Source organism: Lampetra fluviatilis, chromosome 35 (genome assembly GCF_964198595.1).
Source record: "Lampetra fluviatilis chromosome 35, kcLamFluv1.1, whole genome shotgun sequence".
Lineage (NCBI taxonomy): Eukaryota > Metazoa > Chordata > Hyperoartia > Petromyzontiformes > Petromyzontidae > Lampetra > Lampetra fluviatilis.
The window spans coordinates 1,909,780-1,936,612 of NC_136309.1; the positions used below are offsets into that span (position 1 = coordinate 1,909,780).

Genomic DNA, 26,833 nt, shown 5'->3' on the forward strand with positions numbered 1-26,833 from the left:
AGCAAGTGCAGAATCACTGAACCAGAATTGACAGCTTGAAAGCATTTAGCGTGGGGCCCTTGAAAGTGCAGGACCCGTATCATATGCTACTTTTGCTACATGGATAATCTGGCACTTGTATGTACTGTACGTTGAACTTCTTTCGTACCATACATAGAAAACCCTGATAATCGGAGGGGAAGGACAACAAGCTACACACAAACAGCAGTTACGCACCTTGTATCCGTTAACGGTGGCTCCGGGCGGTGGCGTCCAGTTGATGCGGATCGTTTTCCCATTCAGAGCCTCGGCCTGCACGTCCCCCGGGCCGGACATGTCCATGTGTGACTTCTGCATGCTGTCTGGCACGATGACTTCTGCGGCACACGCGCCCAGCGCACAGCTCAGTGCCCGCCCAGCGCAAACACAGCATCCGGCGCTGAGATTTCACAGCAACAACCGCTGGGCACAAAAACCTGCTCTGTGTAACAACCTGGTCAATGTAACGACGGTCCTGTCCAACGTAGCCTTGCACAACAACACCTGGCTTGTACAACACCAGTCCAATGTAACACTTAGCTTGTACAATACCTGGCCTACACAACTCGCTGCGGTGGCGAGATGCTATCGCCCTCCCCTGGTATGCAGGAGTCCGTGGGTTCCATCCCGACCCTGACGCCTGTATATTTCGAGTTTCCATGTTGTCTCCGTGGTCGCGTGGATTTTGCTCTGGATCCTCTGGTTTTTCCCTCCACATTTAGAATCAACGTGCGTTTAGCGTTTCTGGCTGCTATAAATGTCCACGTGATAAGCCACTTCGTTGAACTATCCTTTGTGAAAACCAGGTCGCTTCTGAAAAACAGCTACATAGCTCAGTGGGCCTTACCTGAAAAAAGAAAAAAGAGCTACCTGGCCTGCACAATAAAGCATGACCCGGACAGTTCCCCGCCGGGCCTGCCCAACACGACCACGACCGCCACACGCGGCCCATAACGAGTGCCGGGCGGCGGTCCCCAAAACCCCGGAGCGCGCTCCGCTCACCTTGTCCGTGCGCGCTGACGGTGACCACGGTCTCCTTGCGCTGGCCCAGCGCCACGCCGCCCGACGGCTCGTACATCACCACCTGGAAGTTGTCGTCGCGCGTCGGGTCGACGGGCTGGCGGTACGGGATGGTGATGCTCTTTTGGATCTCGCCGTCGGGCATCGCCAGCTCGCCCGACATGTTCTGGTAGGCGGAGGGGCGCGACGGCAGCGAGGGCAGCGTCTTCCACTTGACGCGCACGTCGCCGTCGTGGCCGCGCGTGCGCACCACCGGCACGTGGATCTCCGCCTGGCCCTGCTTGTGCACCTGCGAGGTCTTGGAGAACTCCAGCAGGCCGGGGTCTGTGCGGGACGCGGGGAGGTAAGGTCGGGCGGTCGCGCGGCTTGCCTCCGCCGTCCCGCTGCTGCGGTGCTAGAAACATAGGCCGCCGCCGCCGCTGCTGCCACCTTAGCTATAGAACAGCCAAGGCTGCTTGTCACGTGTCACCTACTTGTTGGGGGACTCTGCATTATCTCGGTGTGGTCCAGGACTGGTTTTGTTGTTGTTTTGGCTGCCTTGCCCAATCTCGAGAAATCGGACTCTGTTAACTAAATAATTATTAATATTTTGTTAATTTATTACCGTTTTCTCTATTTTTGCACTCGTTTTTCTTTTGCATTGTTTGCTGTTGTAACCTTGTTGACCCGCGCCCTACTGGACATTTATTAAAAAAGAGCTTCACAGCTCCTCGGATTCCCCCTCCTCCTCCTCCTGCGGCCTAAAGTAAAGATCGCCGATTCCGAGCCTGGCTTGAGTCTCCCAAGCGAGCGGTGAAATACCGAGTGAACCCCGCTCACCGCGGTCATCCAGGAGCGTGATGATGGAGCGCTTGTAGCGGCCGATGCGGGCGCCCAGCTTGGGGTCGAAGAGCTCCACCTCGAACTGGCGCGGCTGGGCGTAGAGCTGGGATGGAGAACTGCGTGCCGGCAGGATCGGAATGGAGATCTCCTTGTCCTTCTCCGTCGGAGTGAACTTGAGCACTCCCTCCGTGGGCTCGTAGTCCTGAGCACGCCGCGCCCAAGCGACCGAAGCGAGGCGGGGGGGGAGGTAGGGAGGGGGTCGTCACGAGTCATACCTGGCCCGGAGTGGAATCGAGCCGGTGGGCGCGCGCTGTCCTGTGGCCTGCGTGAACCTTCCCCGTTGTCTGAGAATAAAATTAAATCCTCAGCTCTGCGCCAGTCTCCCAGCCGGAGGGTTGCCACTTTGCCGCCCAGCCGAGTAGCCACCTACCTCCACAGTACCACTCTTCTGTATTAAATACAACGCAACAAATTCTAATAATGTGCCCGTTCGTCAGTCTACCGCTCCCACACACACACACCTACCGGACTATGGGGTGCACGATAAGATGCTTTGAAAAACATGTGGGGGGGAAAGTTGCGTGTCTCATAATCTTGAGAATAACGTCCTTGCAGCACCCTCTCCCCTATTCCGGCAATGTGATGAGACACTCTTGATGAAGTGTCCCGGTTGTTCATAGCACAGTGGTGCGAGCGAGCGAGCGGCGGGGAGCGGTGGCGCAGCGGTTCGCGCGCTGCGTTACTGAACCCGGTGACCCGAGTTTGATTCCCGCTCACGGCCAACACCGGTGACAATAATCTGAAACGTTCATGGGCTTCCCCTAGGTCTACCTCGTGTGCCTCATAGGTGCTGCTACTCCTTAACAGCACTTGCCCCAACAGTCTGTTAAGGTTATACGGTGGGGGGGTGGGGTGGTGGGGGGAGATCTTTGTGTGAGCGTGCAAGGGCCGCACCTGCCGGGCGATGGCCGAGAGGTCGTGGGTCTGGTACTTGATCTGGGCAGGACTCTCCTCCAGGATGTTGCGGTCCACAGGCACCACCACCTTGGAGACGGCATTTCGGATGGTGTACGCCGGCTGCACGAAGCTCACGATGCTCTTGGCTGCAGCCACGAGGCGCGACGGTGGAAAGAGGGAAACGGGTGACGCGACGGCTCTTAGAGACGTCGTCGTTGGCGTTCGACGTTGGGCTAGGAACGCCGAGCTAGTCTGTGCTGCTCTACGGTTGCCTGCGTGGAGAGTGGGATAGGCTTTGCCCAATTGTGGCCGGCTGGCTGAATGAACTTAAGAAAGAAACGTCGGTGATAAAAGAATTGGATTTTTTGTAATAATTTTACGTCCCTTATTGTCAATTTGTGCTTTCAGAGGCGACCTGGTCACACGTGATGATAGCTCATCGAAGTGACTGACGTCATTATCATCATCACCACCATACGTGGGAATTTATAGAAGCAGCCAAATCATCTAAACGGGTGCTGATCATAAATGTGGTGAGCGAGCACACGCAAACTCCAAACATACACCACGGGCATCGTCAGGGTCCGGCGTCCAACCGATGACCTCCTGCGCACCGGGCGAGGGAGACGACATCCCCTGCGCCACCACGTGCCGGATTGGTCGTAGGGACCAGCCCGATCGTATTGGGCCACACCAGCCAATGGGCGTTGGCGGAGACTCGAGCACAATGCAGTGAGGAGTGCTTTGACGCAACGGCGACGAGACCACCGCCCACCCCCCCCCCCCCCGACCGTTGCGGCTCGCACCCATGTCCTTGATGATGGTGATGTGCACGTTGCGGCGCGTGATGCGTGCCAGCCCCTCGGGGACGCTCGTGGCCTCCACCAGCAGCTTCTTCTCCATGTCGTCCTCCTCCTTGACGAAGAGCGGCACGCGCACGTCCTGCACGTCCACGCCCTCCTGGTACTCCACCTCGCCGTGGGCGTCTGCACGGGACAGCGTCGCGCCGCGCCGTCAAAGACGCGTCGGGTAAGTTCACGGTGCGTGCGTGTGCGTACGCATGTACGTGCGTTGAACTGAGTCTTCAATCTAGAGTGTTCAATCGATGTGTGGGTCTCTATGTGAGCCTATGGGACGCCGTGTGAGTCTATCGGTCTCTATGCACGTATGTCGAACTTCTTTTGCACCGTACATAGTCAACCGCGCTAAACGGAAGTGTGGGGGGGGGGGGGGAACACAAAAAGGCATTTCTAAAGAAATAAGTTCTCAATCGAGATGATTTAAAAGTGCATAGCTCCAGTGGCTTCCTAATATTAACACCGCGCTGGGCTCAATGTCACAGTGGTTTCACGCTCAATGAAATTCATTTGTTCTTTCTTCTAAGTTATGTCAGACCACGTGAGAGACTGTTCAGACCAAACGCCTCTTTTTCAAGAGACTTTGCCTGCCTAAACAATTCACAGACGTCCCATTTTGATTTAAAGCTTTCGTGACTGCAGGGATTCATATTCTTGGTTCTTTCGGTAAAGTCACGTAGAAGGGAAATAATAAGTACGGTCGAATGACTTTACCGAAAGAACCAAGAATATAGACGTCCCATTGTTTATTTGAGATGGACTTCCCATTGCCCTTCGTATGCACGCATCGTGGTACTCCGACATGCTCGCAGACCAAGAGGCACAACATTGGGCGGCCCTACGCCAGAGAGCTGAGCCAATCAGCATCAAGAACCGGCAACACCTGCATCAGCAGCAGCAGCGCTACATAAAGGAGAGCGAAATCGAGCTGCCCACCTCAGTTCCTGGAGAAGCTCAGCAGCACGTGGGGCGAAACGACGTCGGACATCGTGCCGAGCATCACGCAGCGATACACAACGCCCGAAAAACACATCGGAGAGCCATTCAGCGCGGACCTATACGGCTCTCGTCCGCCGGGGTATTTTGTTTGCCGTGGAGGCGGCCGCGCGTGCGGGGGTCTCACCGCGGTCGGTGGCCACGGTGTAGAAGCCCGGCACGACGGGCACCTTGCTGAAGGCGCCCAGGTTCACCTGCTTCTCCGTGGTCTCCATGATCTCCCGGAGGGCCGATCGCGGCGCCGGCAGCACCGTGTCCACCACCACGTTCCTGTCCCTGCGCCGAGAGAGGTTCGCGACGGCGCCGGTGGGGGAGAGACGGAACGAGTCATCGGAGAGAAAGAGAGACGGGACCCAGGGACGACACGCGGGAAGAAGGAGAGGGTTCAGATATCGCCCGCCGCTGACGTTAGCTGTAGCCGAGAATCGGACTCGGGCCTTCGAATTCGTAGCATGGCGTGCAAACCACTGCTGAACCGCTGGAACCCCCAAGGAAAACTCTAGCACCTACGATTAGCACAGTTGGCTACGTACAGCGCGAAAGACGTTCAACATACATACATACATAGCAGATTAAATTCATGAAAATAAAATCTATACGATTGTATGCAATGAAGTATGTTTTAATGGGCATCAGATGAAAACATAAATAGTTTAGAAGCTTGAGGTCACTTGACTTCTTAAAAAACTCAACGTTTATTTTCAACTTAATTTATTTGTTATCAGACGTCTGCTCGTGGTACACAATCTGCGTGGGAGGTGTAAGGCAAACCCTTCAGGGACAAACTCTCACCTTTTGCCAGCATTCGGCTGCAATCTGTAACAGCAAAACAATTCGGCATGAATTAGTTTGTGTTATGCATAATGGTCATGATAATAACAACGCCAATTATTTACCCCATGAACGTCTCAAAAAGGACGTGCACTCTGAAGCAAATGTTATGCAGAAGGGCCACTGCCAAACATCGCCTCTTAAAAATGTTTGGTCCTGTTAAGGCCACAGCATTAGTAATGAACACAGTGTGTTAGCAGCACCACTACACTTTGTCAGCAACAGCACCAAACGATCCGAGTGAAGTGCACTGCTCATTGTCGGTGCGATTCAGTGGGTGGCGGACGCTGAGACGATGGTGACGCACCTCAGCACCGTGTTGCGGACGGTCTGCGTTCCGATGACGTTGCCGTACACCGTGTTCAGCTGCAAACGCGCAAACACAACGCGAGGTTGAACCAGAACGAGCCGCGCCACGGTGTCATCTTACGTTGGTGGGGCAGTGGTGACGATCGGGGTGGTGATGATGATCATGATGAGGGGTAGTCTAGCGGTTAGCGAGCTGCGCTACGAACCCGGCAACCCGAGTTCTATTCCCAATTACGGCCAACACCAGTGGGCCTACTGGGCCTCCACTAGGTCGACTCAGCCTCAAATGAGTACCTGGTGAGGTGTGTGAAATTATCGCCACTGGAGAGACAAAGGCGGTCGGGCGTGGTGCCGGCCACCCACCCCCTCGTGTGCCGTGCCGGCCCTCATAGGTGCTACTCGCTAACAGCACTTGCCCCAACAGTCTGTTGAGGCTATACGGGGAATCTTTGTATTTTTAGAGGTGTGTGTGTGTGGTGGTTGGAAGTGCTCCGTGCCACTCACATTTTGCTCCACCTCCTTGATGAGGGTCTTGTTCTCCGGAGTTCCCGGCTGCGCCAGGTTATCATTCATGAGCCGCGCCAGACGAAGGGTGATGCCATGGTACACTGACAAAGACAAAGATCCCCCATATAGCCGACATAGACGGTGGTGGCAAGTGCTGTGAGGGGCGGGGATGGTGCGGTCAGAACCACGTCCGACAACTATCGTCTTCCCTATGCTGGTAAACTCATACATTTCGTCTTCACGTCATTCTTATGGAGGCGATGATTACAACGTGTTCTGAAATGAAATATTTGTGGGCAAATTTTTCTTTATTTTTTCATCATTTTCCAAAAATGTGGACTGTGACTCTGGCGTACACGGCCGCCTCCTTTTGCCGAATGACGCCGAGGGGTCTTCAGCGTCCAGCGTGAAGCGGACGGCGCAAAATATTTGAGAGTGAATACGTCCGCAGTGGTAACCAGGGCGGCCGCTGGGTTCCAACCGTGCGGAGAAACATAGGCCGCTCTCTAACATAGTGGGGTGGGAGTGGGGGGAATTCGATGAGCTATAAAGCTCTTTTTCACAGCTGTCTAGTCGGGGCACGGGGTCATGGCGTCATAACAACAGACAATGCAAAAGGAAAGTGTTGGAAAGGGAAACAAATCACTTGAAAAATATTATACGAATGAAACGAAACTTTTATCTTACCAGGTAATGCCCACTGAACTATTATTTTTCAGAAGCGACCTCGCCACAAATGACAGTTCAACAAAGTGGCTCACGGCATGGAAATGTACAGCAGCAAAATAATCCAAAGAATCTAAAACGCAAGAGGCCCGAACGGTCACTCGGTCTCGTCACGTGATGCCGACAGCACAATTGGGGATCAAAATCATCGGGGGGGGGGGGGGGGAATGAAACGATGAAGACGCGAACGATAGCGCCGAAGGCTGGCGAGGTTGGCGCCGCCGAAAGGTTTCCCCGGCGTGCGGGACACCGGCTTCTCGCGCACCTGTCTCCTGCATGCTGGGAGGCGGGATGGTGGCCGCCGGCTTGTGGACGTTGTCCGTCACCTTCCACTTGACGATGTCGGGGCCGCCCAGGGGCCCGGCGCGGGCCAGCGGCGTGTCCACGTAGTCGGCCGTCAGCGCGTTCTGGTGGAACAGGTACTGGTCCTCCGTCCAGCCCACCGTGCGACCTGTGGGCGAGCGAACCGGCAAAACTCCGGCAACGTCTAGGACACCGCGCCGCCCGTGTCTCCCGTAGACACTGCCCACCTTCTGTAGACCCTTAATGAAATGGTGCCGCTGTGGAGAGATGTTAACTCCCTCGCCCGGTATGCAGGAGGCCGTGTGTTCGATCCTGACCCTGATGCCTGCTTATGTATTTGGAGTGTGCGTGTCTCTCTCTCTCCCTGTGGTCGCGTGGATTTTTCTCCGGCTCCTCCGGTTTTCCCCTCCACATTTAGAATCAATGTGCGTTACGAGTATTGAGCTACTGTAAGTTTCCACACCATACGCCACTTAGATGAGCTATCATTTGTGATAAGCCAGGTGGCCTCTGAAAAAAGCTACATAGCTCAGTGGGCCTTACCTGGATGTTAAAAAAAACGTAGACAATGTCCCCAATAGCCTTTCTACTGTAGACACCACGTGTCTCGTGTAGATAGCAACCCATCTCATCCGCCTTGGTGTAATGGTGAGCACACTGCACGTTGCAAGGCCAGCGGTCCGCCTGTTTGATCTCCTGGCACGGCCGTTTAAACATTGAGGCACCTTTATTAAAGCTTGCTCTGTGCACCCACGTGGTAGCTAAGGGTAGGATCATTATCAGAACATAATGTGGAATGCTTTGCTTGCCCAGGAAGGCGTTTACATTCAGGCTAGGCCTGATATGAGCTCTGAAAACGGCTGCGTGCTCACCTTTAGTCCAGGCTCCAATCGGAACCTTTTGGTATCCCTGTGGAGAAAAAGAAGCCACGTTATCAGATGTGAATACTGATGAGGCGTCACACGGTCAGACAACGTAACGGGTAATAATTTCCATTAATCCACAGACCCTTTTGTCAATCCACTTCCGGATGGAGGCCTCCCCACGCAGCCGTGCCGGTCAGAAGGGGTCATTCGACCGCACTTCCCTACGTGGGCTGCTCACTGCGAGTTGGTGAAGTTGTGGGGGTGGAACCAAAGACAGCCGTGGCTCCGAATCGAACTCGGGTCGCCAGGTTCATTGCGAGTGCGTGTGTGTGTACGAACGGAGCGGTAGTGTAGCGGTTAGCGCGCTGCGCTACTAACCTGGCGACCCGAGTTCGATTCCCACTCACAGCCAACGCCAGTGGTAATTATCTGAACTGCTCCTGGGCCTCCCCTAGGTCGACTCAGCCTCAAATGAGCACCTGGTGCGGTGTGTAAACATCGCCGCTGAGGTCGGGCATGGTGCTGGCCACCCACCCCCTCGTGTGCCATGCCGGCCTTCATAATTGCCCGTTAACAGCACTTGCCCCAACAATCTGTTACGGCTATAGGGGAGATCTTTGCCTCTGTACGAACCACCGTACCACCACTTTCTTCCCGCCACATGACGAGTATAATATCAGTGTGACACTGAAGTTTCAGGTAAACCCATTAAATGCGGTCTTAACGTCTGTTGTAGTTGTAACGTAAAAGTGACAAAGGTGTGAATACCAGCGTCTCGGAGTGCATTAAAACAGGCGCTCCTCTCGAAGCTATTATCACAATGGCTCGCAAGCTTCAAGCCTGGACGATGAATTTACACACACACACACACACTCTCCATACGCTGAGAAGGAGTCTGCAGCTCACTCCGAAAGCAATCTTGCATTTCGTGCACTCCGTACAAGCTGTACGCAGTCACCCTCAAGCAGAGCGTGTACACAGTGATAACGAGAGAATTGTACCGGTCACTTCGCTGCCCCTGTATCCCTCTGCCCTGGTCTAAACTAAACTACATTTTTATTTCACCAGGTCAAGGCCCACTGAGCTATATAGCTCTCTTTCAGAAGCGACCTGGCCACAAAGGAGCGCTCCACTCAGTGGCTTATCATCATCACGTGGACATTTGTAGCGGCCGGATGCTCCCGGCGCGTTGTTCCTCTCCGGGCGCCGTGCGTCAGCCGTCACCTTGCAGCAGGCGAAGCCGCCGACGCAGCACTTCCAGCACAGGAAGGCGAGCAGGCCGAGCAGCGGGATGAGGAGCATGATGAGGGGGATGAGCCACAGGAAGCCAGCCGCCGGGCACTCTGGGGAAGCGACAACGAGCGCACGGCACACGACGACGGCGTCACCACCACCGCGCCACGCCGCCACCGCTATGTCATCACCACACCGCGCGTGCGGTCGGCACCGCACAGTGAACGGTATCGTCACAACCGCCGCACCACGCCACCACACGTCAGCAACGCACCACATCACCACCGTGCAGTAAAATGACATCGTCGCGACCACCGGACCACCGCACAATGTCACCGCTGAATCGCATCACCAAACCGCAACGCCGCCGCACACTGTACGATGCGATCACATCGCACCGTTTACACCCAAACGACATCGTCATTATTCATTTACGTGATTGTAAAAGCATCAACATGAAGCAGTCGAAATCCCAAGGCACGTCTACTCTCAAGTAGCCTGCAGGAAGTTTCCTGAGCGTGTTCCCTCATCGTTGACACACACACACGTCACAACGATTGGCCACGCAAAGGTAGATCAGCCCGGCGTGACCCCACATTTTATCGTGAGGCTTAGCAGACTCTCACGCAATCAATGCAAACACAGCAATACAAATCATCAAACGCTGCGAGCAACACAACTGCCAAAATGTTTAAAATTATTATTTTCATTTGTAGTGCATCTCGATTAACTAACCTTTCAGGGCCTGCCCTTGGGAGTTGAGAATTGATGTCAAATTTGAACCTTTATACGTTATTTATATTTATTGATCGCGATTTGATTACATTTCCTATTCTCTGCATTCCGATCGTTTTTAAATCCTTTATATTAAGTTCACTTGCTTGCTTGCTTGCGCGCTTACGACCGTGCAAATCTTTCGGTCGTTTTTTAACCCACTTCCCGTGATCCAATCGAGCTGACATTTTGCACACAGACTCGTTGTGCGTGACAATTTATTTTCGTGAAAAAATTTGTACACTTTTTAGGAAAAAATAAATTATATTTAATTACCAATTGCTTAATGGTGGCAGGCAATCATCTGACCCATAGGTGGCAGCCATCTCAAGCCAGAGGACGAGAAGACTCTAGCCGCCACGCATATAAAGGATTTATAGTGAAAAACTTTGTTTTTACGGGTTAATTATTTTAAATATCGTTTGTTGCTGTAACTTTCTGACCCCCCACCCCGGCTGGACATGTGTGAAAAAGAAAACCTTCAAAGCTCGTCGGTTTTTTTTTTTATCCAGGGAAAAAAATAAAAAATAATCTGATTCTGATGTTTGCATAAAACCAAAAAATCGCACAGTTTTAGTTTTATTTTCATTCCCGGAGCCAGCCACCCGGCAACGTCTGACCGTGTCGCGGCCTCTCACCCTTCTTCTTGAGCGTCTCGATCCTGTACTCGCTGCGGTCGTCCGGGGAGTTCTCCACCGTGTAGTGGTACACGCAGCCGTCCTCCTCGTCCTTGAACTTGCAAACCTCGAGCACCGAGTTGGCTGCGCAGACAGACGGCAGGCGAGCGCGACACGCGCGGCCACGGCCAGCGTTGGTGCCACGTTCACCGCGTGTTGTGTGTGTGTTGTGTGTGTGTGCATGCGTGTTGTGTGTGTGTGTGTGCGTGTTGTGTGTGTGTTGTGTGTGTGTGCATGCGTGTTGTGTGTGTGTGTGTGCGTGTTGTGTGTGTGCGTGCGTGTTGTGTATGTGCGTGCGTGTTGTGTATGTGCGTGCGTGTTGTGTATGTGCGTGTTGTGTGTGTGCGTGCGTGTTGTGTGCATGCGTGTTGTGTGTGTGTTGTGTGTGTGTGTGTGCATGCGTGTTGTGTGTGTGTGCGTGCGTGTTGTGTATGTGCGTGCGTGTTGTGTATGTGCGTGCGTGTTGTGTGCATGCGTGTTGTGTGTGTGTGTGTGCGTGTTGTGTGTGTGCGTGCGTGTTGTGTATGTGCGTGTTGTGTATGTGCGTGCGTGTTGTGTATGTGCGTGTTGTGTGTGTGCGTGCGTGCGTGTTGTGTGCATGCGTGTTGTGTGTGTGTTGTGTGTGTGTGTGTGCATGCGTGTTGTGTGTGTGTGTGTGCGTGTTGTGTGTGTGCGTGCGTGTTGTGTATGTGCGTGCGTGTTGTGTATGTGCGTGCGTGTTGTGTATGTGCGTGTTGTGTGTGTGCGTGCGTGCGTGTTGTGTGCATGCGTGTTGTGTGTGTGTTGTGTGTGTGTGTGTGCATGCGTGTTGTGTGTGTGTGTGTGCGTGTTGTGTGTGTGCGTGCGTGTTGTGTATGTGCGTGCGTGTTGTGTATGTGCGTGCGTGTTGTGTATGTGCGTGTTGTGTGTGTGCGTGCGTGCGTGTTGTGTGCGTGCGTGTTGTGTGCGTGCGTGTTGTGTGCGTGCGTGTTGTGTATGTGCGTGCGTGTTGTGTGCGTGTTGTGTGCGTGTTGTGTATGTGCGTGCGTGTTGTGTATGTGCGTGCGTGTTGTGTATGTGCGTGTTGTGTGTGTGCGTGTTGTGTGTGTGCGTGTTGTGTATGTGCGTGCGTGTTGTGAAGCACCGACCTCCCTTGAGCTCGTCGACCATGACGGTTTGCGGGGAGCATCGCCCGCACTCGTCGCCCTTCTTCTCGCCGGTGCCCCACGCCTGGCACTGCACGCAGGAGCGCGTGTCCTCGCACAGGCCCAGGCACTTCTGCTCGCACCGACGCACGCACGCACGCGCATCACCGCCGGGCACTCGGAGTCATCGGTGTCGCTCACGAGCCATCGTGGCAGGCAGCCGACTCGCTCGGCGTTTCCACGGCGGCACAGCGGCGACTCGCGCGCCGCTCTCTGGAATCCGGTGAGCCGAGTTTGATTCCCGGCCGCGGGTCGAAACCCTCCGCTCGTGATACGCACGTCGAATTGTGCACGTGGGAATCAATTCATTTGTGATTTATGTAAAATTATGCACGAATTATATTATGGTAGATTCAGGTTAACGGAGAAAATAAAACCGTATGAATGAGATAGTGAAAAGAAATTGGAAAAATGTCAATGAGATGGGATAAAAAATACACACAAAACATTGATTCTTAAAGGGGATCATGCCACCAAACCATGGCGAGTCACAGAATCTCTGGCAGGGTGTATTGTTACCTACCTCGAGTTTCATGCACCAAAAACAAAGATCCCCGCATAACCCTCCACAGACTGTTGGAGCAAGTGCTGTTAGCGAGCACCTATTACTCCGGCTCCTCCCACACACCCGCCCACACGCACACCCCACGGCACATGAGAATTACCGCATAAAGCTTCTTCCAGGATGTGACCCCGGTACAAATAGTGGAGCTGCGTTGCCCCCCCCCCCTCACCACCACTCACCAGGCAGACCTCGCAGGTGGAGCCACTGAACTGCTGCTTGTCACACTCGCACACGCCGCAGCGACACGTCCCGCGGCCGTTACAGATTCCCTGCGAACACAACGAATCCGTCAGCTCCCCTTCTCGCCACAGAGGGGGAACAGCGCGGCCACGCAGCCACAGTGGCAGTGGATAGAGCAGTCGCTGATGCACGCGCGTGAGCGTGCGTGTAGGTCGACTCAGCCTCAAATGAGTACCTGGTGCGGTGTGTAAACATCGCCACTTGGGAGACAAAGGCGGCCAGGCGTGGTGCTGGCCACCCACCCCCTCGTGTACCGTTCTGGCCTTCATAGGTGCTCGCTAACAGCACTTGGCCCTACAGTCTGTTAAGGCTATACGGGGGATCTTTATCATTGTGTCCGGTAAAATGGACATGACTGGGCAGTTGGAGGCAGTCACCCTCCAACAATAGCAGAGGGTTACGCGAGCCACGCTCAAAACAACGAGCGGAGCGCCGATGAGGCAAAACGCAGCAAGTTGGCGCATTGGCCAGTCACCTCAGTCAAGTCAACCCATGGCAACTGGGTCTGTCCTGTGACCTCCTGCCAGCAAGCCTTTGACACTTCACACGGCCTCAAAATTCACCTGGCCTGGCACAAGCGCCGTGGTGCACTTAGTCACATATTCACTTTAAGATGTTTTTTGTTCATGTTTTTGTTTTTTGTTTGTTGCGGTTGCACCCGATTCAAGAGCTGAATGGCTCACAGGGCTATACCTAATAAATGAACTTGAACTTGAACCGCTACTTAGTGGTGGATGGCGGCTGTTGTTGTTTTGTGAGTGTGAAACCCTTTGTCTTTTCTTGGCGTGTGAATGTGTGAGTGAGTGTGTGAGTGAGTGAGTGTGTGAGTGAATGTGTGTGTCAGTCAATGAGTGTGTGAGTGAGTGAGTGTGTGAGTGTGTGAGTGAGTGTGTCTTTGTCTTTGAGTGTGTCAGTGAGTGAGTGTGTGAGTGTGTGAGTGAGTGAGTGTGTGAGTGAATGAGTGAGTGTGTGAGTGAGTGAGTGTCTCTTTGTCTTTGAGTGTGTGAGTGAGTGAGTGTGTCAGTGAGTAAGTGTGTCAGTTAGTGAGTGTGTCAGTGAGTGAGTATGTCAGTGAGTGAGTGTGTGAGTGAGTGTGTGAGTGAGTGAGTGAGTGTGTCAGTGAGTGAGTGAGTGTGGCACTCACCCCGCGGCCATCGCGACATGTTTCCACACCCAGGGGGCACTGGCACGCCTCCCCCGTCCAGCCGGCACTGCACTCACACTTCCCGCAGCTGCAGTCGCCGCGACCTGCACTCACACACACGGACATGGACACAGAGACGAGACAGAAAGATGCAACTAAAACCAGAATTTTTATATAAAATAAACTAAACTATTTTATTTTTACCGGGTAATTCCCACTGAGCTCTTTTTCAGAAGCGACCTGGCCCACGTGGAAATTGATAGCAGCCAAATACCTGAAACGCATGCCAGGCAAAGGGAGTTCACATTGAAAGATTGAAAATTAATTTCTTTCTAACGGCTTTTTTGTTGCGTTTAGTTCGTTGTCCTTCCCCACCGGCACCTCCGATTGGCACGGTTGGCTACATAGAGCGCGAAAGAAGTTCAGCGTTCATACAAACATACGTACAACATCTCCCCCATCCCCCAGGGTGAAGCCTAAACAGACTGATAATTGTTTTTTTACCCTTTTATTTGGCAACAAAACTGACACCTTTTTTTTACGAGGAGTCATGTTTCCATAGACCACAATACCTGCAGTCATAATGCAAAAAAACACATAACTCTGATAATGTATGCACTGTCCTTGAAGTTGATTGGTCCACACCCGAGACAGCTTTCCTTAGAGCCTAGTCTCACATGGTGTTGGAGCAGATGACGCCAAAAGGCGCACAACTCAAATACATTGCACCATCAGAGTATGAGAGCTCGGGGTGAAACATTTACACCATTGGAACCTCATTTGCCAGTAAAAAATATGATAATTTTTTTTTTCGTAAAAAAGGTGTCAGTTTTGTTGCCAGATAAAAGGGTAAAAAAACAATTATCATATTTCTTACTGGCAAATGAGGTTCCAATGGCCTAAACAGACTGTCGGGGCAAGATCCGCGCCAGCGGTGGGTTAGGGACGGCCCGCCTGCGCACCGTTGCAGATGATGCCGTTGGCGCGCGGGCACTGGAAGTTGTCGCACTCGCAGTACTGCCCGTAGTACTTCTCCAGCGGGTTGGGCCGCGGCCAGCAGAAGCAGCTGCCGCACACGCAGTCGCCGCGCTTCGAGCAGGGCTCCGAGTCGCCGGGCCGCGTGCACGACGCCGCGTTCACCAACTGCGACGTCCCCAGCTTGCTGCAGTTGCAGTTGGAGCCCAGCCTGCGCAGGGACGGCGGCACACGCACGGATGGGCACGCGCGGGCGGGTGGGCACCCCCCCCCCCCCTCCTCCCCGGCTCCCTGCCGCCCCCACCCCCCCGACACTTTTGTGTCATTTATTTTGTTGGGACGACCCAAAAGCTCAACTCTTCACGTCTCGCCAAGCTTGCTTTAGTCACGCTACGCCGATCCGCGCTTGTGCAAGGAATGTGTTGCTCATGGGAGCGTTCACAAAAGCAACTAGCATTCATTGGTAGTTGCGCAATAAACTAAACTATGAACTCTTTTTTTATTTCACCAGGTCAGGCCTACTAAGCTGCTATATAACTCTTTTTAGAAGCGACTTGGCTATCACAAATGATAGCTCAACGAAGTGGCTTATCACGTGGAAATGCATAGCAGCCAAATACTCGAAACGCACGGCAATTCTGAATGTGGAGGAGAAAAAACGGAGGACCCAGAGAAAAATCCACGCGACCACGGGGAGAGACACGCAAACTCCAAATATACAGCAGCAGGCATCTGCGTCGGGATCGAACCCACGACCTCCTGTATACCAAGCGAGGTAGTTAACATCTCATAGCCAACGTGGCACCCAATAGGTAAAGGAGCAACCCCGCAACGTCTTGCTCAAGCCACTGCTGGCGGAAGGGCCTCCACTCGAGGCAACTCTCTCTAGAGAACCCCTCTGAAGTGGTGGTTCTTCTTCACCTGAGATGCACACACTCCCTGGGGGTACGAGATGCCCTTTCTTGTCAGAATTTTTATAAAGGTAAATAATCGAAAAACACAAACTAAGCACCACTACTTTGTTTCATCAAACCCTGTGTGTTTATTAACATTCTTATGGAGAACCAAAGGTGTGCAAGGCTGCAGTGAAGGTGAAGAATCACTGCCCTCCCACACTCAGGATGGGCCACCATCACGCGGTCCAACCTGTGAGGTGTCCCCAACCTGACCAGCGCCATCGACCGGGCCACGTCTCGGTGCGAGTGACCCACTGGCCAGTCGTTCTCTTTTGGAAGTGGTGGGGGAGACCTTACCCGCCCCCCCCCACCACCGCACGCGGCCTGCCGGTCGACTCGTGACGTGAGTCTAAGGCAAAGGTGGAAGTCGTTCCGGGTGGAGCCGAGCGAGCGCCGCCACGTACCAGCCATCGTTGCAGTAGCAGTGGCCGCAGGTCAAGCGTCCGTTCCCACTGCACATGGGGTTCGACACCGGCGTGGCCTGCGGGCGTGGCAGACAGAGGGCGAGGACACGGGGAGAGGCGGCGGCGGGGGGGGGGGGGAGCGAGACGGAGGGGAGTCAGCGTGAAGCCTACACCGGCGTGGCTCGCTGTGTTGTGCGTATGTGCAAAGACGGCCGCGGCATCGCGGCGCTTTCAGATGCGCTTCTGCGGCCGTCTGGAATGCTCTTCCTTCCGACACTAGGAAGCCACTGGAGCGATGCACTTTTAAATCATCTAGATTGAAAACTCATTTATTGAGGACTGCTTTTTGTGTTTCGTTTGTTGTTCCCCTTCCCCGTACCTCCGATTAGCGCAATTGGCTATGTACGGTGCGAAATAAATTCAACATATATGAAATAAGTACAACATGTATGTTGAACTTATTTCACACCGTACGTAGCCAACCGCGCTAATCGTAAGTGCGACAATCGGAGATTTGAGTGCAGACCGTCGCAGATCATCACTCGGGCCCCTCGCTGGCTCCTAATCGAATTCCGGATCAATCAAAGATCGCTCTCACCATCTTCAAGATCTTCTGTGGACTCACCTCTGCCTTCCTCTCCCTTCTCATCTCACTCTACACCCCTCCACGCACTCTCCTACATCTCCAGTCTGAGCTACTGCTCCAGGGAGGTTGCTCATTATCTTCTGCTGTCCCCAATGTCTGGAACTCTCTTCCCCCAGCCATCCTTACTGTCAACTCCCTGCCCTGTGTAAGTCTCAAGACCTTCATTTTTTCCCTCTGCCTGAGACTGACTCTCAGCGATGAATCGTACCACACGGTGGCCCATTGCGTGCTTCTCTCACCAATTTTACGTAGGGGCATCTACCGCAACGGTCGTAAATTGACGAACAGGTGGCATGCGGCAAAACGGCTGGTGACGAATTAACCGACTGCCGCTGCACCAACTGCTATTCGACGTAGCGCGACTGCTGGAGCGAGCGACAGATGACGAACTGGAAGGTTCCAGGTGCTCAGCTCACCTCGCACGGGCAGTCACACAGGATCTCCGCGTTGATGTTGAGGCCGTCGTAGAAGCGCGCCGGCTTCAGCGTGAAGTTGATGTTGCTGCGCTCCCTGGGTGTCATGTCGCACAGCGACCGCTCGTTATAACGCTCGTCCGCCGTCAGCTTCACGCGGTAGTTCACCTGCACGGCGACGCGGGTGGTAGCGGGGGGGGGGGGGGGGAGACGGGGTCACGGGGCACGTGAGAGCACGGAGAGATGATGCACGGGGATAAGGGGTCTCGGGGGAGATGGCGGTAGAGGGGAGATGGGGGTCACAGAGTTATAGTGACACAGGAACATGGGGACACGGGGTCATGGGGCACACGGGGGTCATGCGGGACGTGAGTACGTGAGGGCACAGGGACCGTGCATGGGGACAGGACTCATCTGCCATACTCCCATCTCCTGGCTACCTTGTTGCCCAAGCCCACAACCCCCGTTCGTCTCAAGCAGTCTCCCATGCCGAGTGCTGATGCCTACAACACCTGGAATCCCAGAGCAGGTTCTCATGTAAGGCTCAACTCTGCTCAACTTCCAAGATCCGACGACATCAGGCGCATGCAGGCTGATTCGGCCACAGCCCGTGGGTCTGCACCACAGCATCGAGGGGGGTGGAGAAGACCGAGCCCCTCCTATATTCTGATAGTCAAAGTAAAAAAAGTGTGGGTACAACATTTGACCCTAGTGTCGGTTCGTAGCTTCAGCCTTTGCTCACACACACAGAGCGAGGGAGCGACAGCAGAACGCATGATAGATGACTGGGTCGTGCCCTCCCTCACTCTCAGAGTTTCTGTATGCTGCTCCTCTCTGCCCCCCCCTCTTTGAGCTAATGGCGTGGTGGCGATATGTTAACTACCTCGCCTGGTAAACAAGAGGCCATGGGTTCGATCCCGATCCCGACCCTGACACCTGTATATTTTTAGTTTGCATGTTTTTCTCGCCGTGGTCATGTGGATTTTTCTCCGGGTCCTCCAGGTTTTTACCGCCATGTTTACAATCAACGTGAGTATTTGGCTGCTATAAATGTCCACGTGATAAGCCACTTCGTTGAGCTATCATTTGTGATAGCCAGGTCACTTCTGCAAAAGAGCTTCATATCTCAGTGGTGCCTTACCTGGTGAAATAAAAATATGAAAGTCGTTTTTTGTTCCACATAAATTGGCTGAATTCCACCGCAGAGAATCGATTTCCCTCAAAGGAGAAATCATTTTTAAGAGTTTAAAAAACGAGGTCATGAGGCAGGGCTGCTGCCGTGATCCGCCGCTTGGGCCCAGGAGCCGGGCCTGCGTCACCGCCGGACAACAGCGTGACCCAGCGGAGGAGGAGACACTCACGATCTGGCCCGGCGTCGCGGTCACCACGCTGGCGTCCTTCTCCGTGCCGTCGGCCGCCACCTGCAGGAACTCGGCCTTGAGGTAGCGAGGGAGCCCCTCGGCCTGCAGCTGCAGCTTGGAGCGCAGAGCCTGCACAAGGCCGGGAGCGCGCGGCGCATTAGAGAAGGGCCGGGCAGAGGAACGCCGGTCGCCACCAACACCGCCGCAGTCCGACTCTTACATCGACTGACAAGCAACAAACCTCATTTGCCCCTCGGATAGGTTGCCTGTGGGGCACAGCACCTGAGGGCTGCCCCCTGTTGTGGTTTTGCCGACGATCGCCCTTCACTTTGAAGACGCTGTCCAGGGAAATCTGTGGGCCTTCCCGGGACATTAACGGTCCCGGTAATTTTTTTTATTTATGTCGTAGTAATAATAGTACATCACACAAGACGGTGCATTTACATGTAGCTCTCCTCCCCTTCCTGTAGCGTGAGATATTCCTCTTCGCATGACATGTCCCGTTGATTTTTTAACCTCAGAGGTGGAAACCCAAGGGCTATTTGTATTTGTTACCAGAAGGAACCAGGGATCTAACAGGTATTGATGATCAGCTATGCACAACCTTTGATTCAGTAAAAAAAAACACGAGAGAAAATGTAAATTGTGCTAATCGTATGAGGTGTTAGAAATCGCCAAACTCTCTTCCCATTCATCTACAGCAGAAATAAACATTCCAAACAAAGCCTCAGATAAAAAAAGAAGCTAAATAATGAGAATTCAGCACGCAGACAAGGTGTGCGCGGATCACTTAGGAGCGTGTGGATAACGGCAGCAAGCACGGATCGTGGAGAATTGGACAAGAGAGACCTTTTATCTTCTTGGTTCTTTCGGTAAAGTCACGTAGAAGGGAAATAATACAAGAATAAAAATAAAACATAATAAAATACAATACAATGTTTTATTTTTATCATTTTATTATTTCCCTTCTACGTGACTTTACCGAAAGAACCAAGAAGATGAATCCCTGCAGTCACGAAAGCTTTAAATCGAAATTTAGAGACGTTTTACCGTCGTAAAAGGTAACACAAAACACCCCTCCCCCAACGGGGGGCGCCAGGCCGCTGGGCGTGACGGTGGCCGCACCTTGAAGGAGGACTGCAGCAGCTGGATGATGTTGGAGGAGTCCTCCTGGAGCTCTCCGTACGTCGAGTCCGGGAAGAACTTCGCCAGACTCTGCCAAGACACGGGCACGAGAAACACGGGCGGTCGACTTCCCTCGACCAACAACGACGACAACAACCGCCGTTCATCACTAATTCAGGCGGTGACGTCACCGCGGCGCTTGTGCCATGCTAGGTGCACTTTGAGGCCACGTGAAGTGTCGAAGGTGCCGTCGGTTGACTGACTGAGATGGCTGGCAGATGCGCCACCCGTGCCCCCTGCTGTGCCAACTTGCTGCGTTTTAGCCGCCCGGATCTCTCCGCTCGTTGTTGTGAGCATCGCTCCTCCGCCCTCCGTTGTTGCTGGAGGGCGACTGCCTCCAACTCCCCAGAAGCGTCCTACACGAACCTCCGCCACAGAGGTCGATCTTGACACTGCTGCTACCAGTCATCGGCGAGTCCAATCAGCTCCACATCCTCCTGTACTCTAGCCCATGCCGCGCCCGTTTAGCCCCATCTATCTGGCGGAACAGAAGCTGCTTGGGCATGCGGTGGCTGGGCATGCGGGCCACATGGTCCAGCTACACACCACGTGACCTTGGAACTGCTTTTTGTGTTTAGTTTGTTGTCCGTCCCCCGCACCTCCGATTCGCGTGGTTGGCTACGTACGGTGTGGAAGAAGTTCAACATACATACAAAGATCCCTTGTGTAGCCTTTAACAGGCTGGTGGGGCAAGTGCTGTTAGCGAGTAGCACCTATGAAGGGTGGCCAACACCACGCCCGGTGGCCTTTGTCTCCCCAGTGGCAATGTTTACAAACCACACCAGGAACTCATTTGAGGCCGAGTCAACCTAGGGGAGGCCCCGGTTCAGATAATCGTCACCGATGTTGGCCGCGAGCGGGAATCGAACTCGGGTCGCCGGGTTCGTAGCGCAGCGCGCTAACTGCGACACCGCCGCTCCCCTTACACACACACGAAGATCCCCCGTCTAAATTAAATCACTACGTTTCGGAGGCAACACAAGCTTCGGAAGCTTGTGTTGCCTCCGAAACGTCGCGATTTAATTTAGTTGTTTTTTCATTTATTTATTTTTACCCACGTGACTTTACCGAAAAAACCAAAGAGTATGAATCCTTGCAGTCACGGAAACTTCAAATCTAGAATCCCCCGTCTAACTTGAACAGAATGTTAGGGCGAGTGCTGTTAGCGAGCCGGCACGGCACACACACACGCCAGCGCGCTCCGCGTGACACGTGGAGCGGGGGGCCTGGGCCTCACCGTGTACCACTCGATGGCGTGCTGCGTGACGGCAAAGATGGGGATGATGTTGTTCTTGCCCAGCAGGCGCACGAGCGTGGGCACGGAGGGGTAGTCCTGGGTCTCGCCCTCCGTGTAGTCGCCGTCGGGGGTCAGGTGGCACTGCTCGTCGTTGCGCTTGAGGATCCCCGCAAGGACGTTGGCGCCGTCGGCCTCGTAGTGGAAGGCCGACTCCGTGGAGAACACCAGCAGGTGGGTGGTGCGGTTGCGCCAGCCGATCTCCTTCTGCACGGTTTAAAAAAAAAGTTTTTTCAGTTTCATTTATGAGGTGTAGCCCTGTGAGCCATTCGGCTCTTGCATCGGGTGCAACCGCAACAAACAAAAACGTGAACAAGGAACATCTTAAAGTGACTACGCGCAAGCAGAAAAATCCAGGAAAAAACTGCAAAGTCTGCCAGAAAAAGCGCCGATTATCAATGCTGTGTGCAAAAATCCCAGTGGGATGCAAGTCAAACAATAACAACCATTAGACAATTTAGATTAAAGGTATCAGTCTAACTCTGTACGACAACAAACACATATGGATAAACCAAAACGTTTTCGAAATCACCAAAATAAAGCTATAAAAGCAATGTAACAGTGATCATAGGAACTGTGATTCAAATAAAAACGATATACATAACATGTACGACCAAACTTTGCAGCCATAGCTGGCTGCATAAGTCACTCCATAACAGTAGGAGAATCAGTAGGAGTATCAAAAAATGTACAGGTAGGAACAACAGGTTCCACACTGCCCACCAGGGATTATTTGTCTGTCTGTCGTGCATATTTGTCTGTCATGCGCTGTCCAACCAAGTTCCTACCTGCCCACTCCGAAGGAACGTGTTCAATGCATGGCGAGGTACGGAGGGCACGTCAGGGAGTGTGTGTCAGTGCCAGTATGTGTCTGTCTGTTGCCAGTGTGTGTCAGTGTGTCAGTGTGTGTGCGTGTCAGTGTGTGTGTGTGTGTGTCAGTGTGTGCGTGGTCCTCCACGAGGAGCAGGAGTGCAACGGTCATCGCGCTGCCCTACGAAGCCGGCGACCCGAGTTCAATTCCGGCCAACACCGGTGACGATTATCCGAAACGGTCCTGGACCTCCCCCGAGTCGACTCATTGTGCAAACATCGTCACTGGGGAGACAAAGGCGGCCGGGCGTGGTGTTGGCCACCCACCCCCTCACGGTGCATTGCCTTCCGTCATAGGTGCTCGCTAACACCCCCCCCCCGCCACCACCTCCGTCGTTGTACAGTACTTCTACGTCATCGAGCGCAGTGCCACCCTCGCCAACCTGCCCCCCCGTGCCCTCACCGTGCACACGGCCACTTGCAGCATGGCATCGAAGCCGCCCTCGGGAGCGTCGCGGTTGCCCGAGATCCGCTCGCCCTGCAGCTTGTCCTGGAAGTGCTGCACGTCGGACGTGAGCGGGATGACGTTCTTGAAGGAGAAGGGGGGGTCGCTGTCCTCCCACGGCTGCTTCAGCCTGGGGGGGTAAGGCGGGCGGGGTGGGGGGGGGGGCAGGATACGCGTCGATGTTGATCGATGCTCCCCGCTCACTCGACCTCCGGCAAAGGTTGTTGGGGCCGTCCATAAATGACGTCACGTGATTTTGGACGATTTTGACCCCCCCACCCCCTTCGTCACATGGCGTCACAAAAAGTCAGACCCCCTCCCTCAAATATGACGTCACAAAGCTCTGCCCCCCCGCCCCAAACCATTTTTCCATTTTGAAAATAAAACATGCTTCAAATCGTTTTAAACTATTGTGGCGCTGCACTCTGATGTTGTAGGAGAAAACATTTATTAAAAAGACTACATTAACACCCCCCCCACACACACACAGACCCTGTGGTCTTCGCACCTGATAGGCTCACGATGATGCCATCACCTTGACTCTCCTCTATTTAAGACCGGAAGCAGGAAGACTTCCTCACAATTCTGGCAAATCGCCTGACGAGGTTGGTTGTAAACCAGCAGTGAAAACGTCGTGCTCAAATTGTTCGTGTTGTTGCGAGTTTACTCTCCAACGCCCAACAACCGGTGTGCTGAACTAGTGACGAATTGGCACGTTTTGTTTACGTGACAAGCCTCACTAATTGGCCGTGTCGGGTGGTGGCGGGTTTAACGACACATCCATATTCACGCGATCCAACCCCTCCCCCAAAAAAAACCCTTTATTTTTGGAATTAAACTCACTGATCGGTGTGCCAACCACCGCCCCAGCTGCCCACCTCGCAGTGGTGCACGGCAATTGCCCGTCATTGCCGAACACAAGGGAATGAATGCCCTGTTGCCCCGCTTAAGACGGAGCTCACCAACGTTCCTGCGGCGCACTACCGCAGCAACGGTGCAGTCAGGATGCGCGCCTCGTTGTCCTTGACATATGCGACGTGTAAAACATGTAACGGAGCACTTGCTAAAATAAAAAAAACCTCGTCCCATGCAAGCACAATCAACCTCGGATATTCGCACCCCTTTCTCTCTTTTATCTTTACTGCCCAAGTGCGGGTCCACGGATCAAGCTCCCCCCAGTGCATCGGACCGCACTCCTCTCCACTCCCCCCCCCCCCCTTCTTGAACTGGCAGCACGGCTCCCTCGACGATCATTTCCAAGCCGCAGCTTTGAGCCGGAGCGTTGCGGTGCAATTGACGCGCAGAGCTCCGCACAGGCGCATTCCGGAATCCGCTGCTCTGCAGCCATCTCGTGGCCACCCCCACGGGACGAGCCCACGACACGAGGTGTTACATTTCGATTTAAAGCTTTCGTGACTGCAGGGATTCATCTTCTTGGTTCTTTCGGTAAAGTCACGTAGAAGGGAAGCAATAAAATAAAAAAAATAATAAAAATAAAACATGTCTCCCCGACAGACCTGGTCTTCACCTGAGGACGGCTGCTTGCATTGTGGCCGAAACGTCGTGATAATTATTTTGTTATGTTTTATTTTTATTATTTTATTGCTTCCCTTCTATGTGACTTTACCGAAAGAACCAAGAAGACGAGGTGTTACGTCCGCGTGCAAGGAGATTGCACTTGTAACGTTGCGCAACGGACGTTCAACAACTTGCAAAAAGTGGCCAAACCCCCCACTATCGCCATTCACGTAAAACTTATTTTTTATGTTGTCTTAGCATGCTTGTTTTCCCAGGAAAGTTTCACCAAGCCTGAGGGCTCTCTTTTTAATGACAAGCCCCACTCGTTATCTCAACCGCCACGATGCTACGTACTATTTTATACTCGGGACCTGGTCGCCCTTTGGCGTCGTTCTCTGGTCTGACACTGATGGTGAGACTAGGCCATAAAGAAGGCTGCTGTCTCTGGTGTAGGCCAATCAGTTTCAAGGACAATGCCCATATAAATATCAGAGTCATGTTTTGTTTGCATGTTCACCACAAGTACGTGTGTGGTTGATGCAGACAGGATTCCTTGCAAAAGATTTCCATTTGGTGTTTGAACATCTTAACACCTGTTTTATTGCCAGAAAGGGTAAAACCTATTCTTATTTATTCATACTCTTATAACTGTTGCAAGCGCCTTGGAGTAAGGCGTTGTATAAATGCGATTTAAGATGAAGGTGAGAACAAGCAGCAAACGCGCCATTGGCAGGGAGCGTCACTGGCTGCGTGATGAGCGGTTGTGGTGGTGAGATGTTAACTTCCTCGCCTGGTGTGCAGGAGGTCGTGGGTTCCATCCCAACCTTGGCGCCTGCTGCTGTATATTTTGCACCCATCTGTCTTCCCGTGGTCACGTGGATTTTTCTCCGGATCCTCCGGTTATCCCCTCCACGTTTAGAAACGTGGGTTTAGAGTATTTGGCTGTGGCTATAAATTGACACGTGATAAGCCACGTCACTGGCCACGCCATTTATGAAAAAGAGCTGTAATAGTACAGTGGGCCTTACCTGGTAAAAAAAAAAAAGTTAATAGTTTAGAAAAACACGACCGCAGTGTCCTCACTTTTCCGGCCGCATGTCCGTCTGCGGCGCCACCACCTTGTCGACGAACTTGCCGAAGCCAATGTGGAAATCCTCGGAGAGCTCCTGCACGACGCCAGCTGCAGCCACACACACAGCGCACGAGATGCAGTGCGTGAGGTATGGAGCACGGGACACGGCGCACGGGACACGGCGCACGGGACGCTGAGCACGTGTACGAGACACAACACACGAGACACAGCACACAGGATACAACGGATGGGACACTGCACATTGACGCAGCAACGCGGGACAGCACGGAGCTCACGAGTGCAGCCAACGCTGTCGGTAGAGGCGAGCGTGTACCCGAATCGTGTCCGTGGGCATGGACACCCAGAGGGATAAATTTTGCCCAGGCCTCACACAAAAGATGTTAACTCCCTCGCCTGGTATGCAGGAGATCGTGGGTTCGATCCTGACCCTGACGCCTGCTGTATATTTGGAGTTTGCATGTTTCTCTCCCCGTGGTCGAATGGATTTTTCTCCGGGTCCTCCGATTTTTCCCTCCACATTTAGAATCAACGTGCGATTAGAGTACTTGGCTGCTATCAATTTCCACACGATAAGCCATTTCGGTGAGCTATCATGCGTGATATGTCGCTTCTGAATAAGAGCGAAATAGCTCAGTGAGGCCTTGCCTGGTAAAATGAAAATGAGTTTAGTTTACAAAAGAGGGCCGCATGGCAGGCCTGTGTTGTTTATTTTTTGAGTCGCGAATTACAGAGCAGCCCCCCACGTGGTATTCTGCCGAGGGCCCTCCAGGAACCTTTGGGCAGCCCTGTGCACGTGCGACGCTTTTGTTGATCCACCGCTGGACGAGGAGCCCCCCCCACTGGGAGCCCACGAACTCACCCAGCTGTTTGCCCAGCTTCTTGAGGTTGTCCAAGTCGTCGTTCATGGAGTTGGAGTCGTCCATGAGGAAGTAGAGGTCGACAGGCGTCTTGAGGGGCTCAATTACCTGCATGTCAAACTTGAGCGAGTCCCCTGCACACGCACAGAGACAAAGATCGCCCGTATAGCCTTAACAGACTGTTGGGGCAAGTGCTTTTAGCAGGTAGCACCTATGAAGGCCGGAGCGGTACACGAGGGGGTGGGTGGCCAGCACCATGCTTGGCCGCCTTTGTCTCCCGAGTGGCGATGTTTACGCAGCAGGTACTCATTTGAGGCCGAGTCGACCCAGAGGAGGCCCAGGACCAGTTCAGATTATCGTCACTGCTGTTGGCCATGAGCGGGAATCGAACTCGTGTGGCTGGGTTTGTAGTGCAGCGCAGCGCTAAGTGGTACACTACCGCTCCCCTGCACATGCACCTCCGATTTGCACGGTTGGCTTCGTACGGTGCAAAAGAAGTTCAGCATACACACGCACGCACGCACGCACGCCACCTCGTCAGGGAACCCCATAACACTCGTAATCTGCGTCTATACCATGACCCGAGTTTGATTTCTGATGAGGGGATGTTTGTCTGCGTCATTGTATCTGCGTCATTGTGTCACCCTGTGCACTTCTGTCTGTTCCACTGTATCTGTGCCACTGTATCGCTGCACCTTTATCACTCTGCGAAGACGAAACTTTTTGCCGAATATAGATTCAAAAATGGCCGACGTCACCTTGATTATGCAAAGCCGGCTGAGATTCC

At 53.4% G+C, this 26,833-nt stretch overlaps 1 protein-coding gene across 2 annotated transcripts in view; it reads right to left on the bottom strand.

The window, feature by feature from the left end:
• Positions 1-26,833, bottom strand: part of ITGB4 (integrin subunit beta 4) — a 59,546-nt gene that overhangs the window by 16,443 nt on the left and 16,270 nt on the right. For both annotated transcript variants that reach the window (XM_078872675.1, XM_078872676.1), the window contains exons 6-30: positions 26,049-26,180; positions 25,180-25,276; positions 22,537-22,708; positions 21,207-21,470; positions 19,910-19,999; positions 18,785-18,913; positions 17,427-17,591; positions 16,365-16,441; positions 14,992-15,215; positions 14,030-14,133; positions 12,825-12,914; positions 12,024-12,153; positions 10,858-10,980; positions 9,437-9,555; positions 8,219-8,255; positions 7,309-7,494; positions 6,315-6,418; positions 5,809-5,867; positions 5,463-5,486; positions 4,798-4,946; positions 3,624-3,803; positions 2,815-2,963; positions 1,858-2,062; positions 1,021-1,362; positions 217-356 (exon numbers count right to left, since the gene is read on the bottom strand). In XM_078872675.1, coding sequence (XP_078728801.1) covers positions 217-356; positions 1,021-1,362; positions 1,858-2,062; positions 2,815-2,963; positions 3,624-3,803; positions 4,798-4,946; positions 5,463-5,486; positions 5,809-5,867; positions 6,315-6,418; positions 7,309-7,494; positions 8,219-8,255; positions 9,437-9,555; positions 10,858-10,980; positions 12,024-12,153; positions 12,825-12,914; positions 14,030-14,133; positions 14,992-15,215; positions 16,365-16,441; positions 17,427-17,591; positions 18,785-18,913; positions 19,910-19,999; positions 21,207-21,470; positions 22,537-22,708; positions 25,180-25,276; positions 26,049-26,180 — 3,491 coding nt within the window. The remainder of the gene's footprint in view (positions 1-216; positions 357-1,020; positions 1,363-1,857; positions 2,063-2,814; positions 2,964-3,623; positions 3,804-4,797; positions 4,947-5,462; positions 5,487-5,808; positions 5,868-6,314; positions 6,419-7,308; positions 7,495-8,218; positions 8,256-9,436; positions 9,556-10,857; positions 10,981-12,023; positions 12,154-12,824; positions 12,915-14,029; positions 14,134-14,991; positions 15,216-16,364; positions 16,442-17,426; positions 17,592-18,784; positions 18,914-19,909; positions 20,000-21,206; positions 21,471-22,536; positions 22,709-25,179; positions 25,277-26,048; positions 26,181-26,833) is intronic.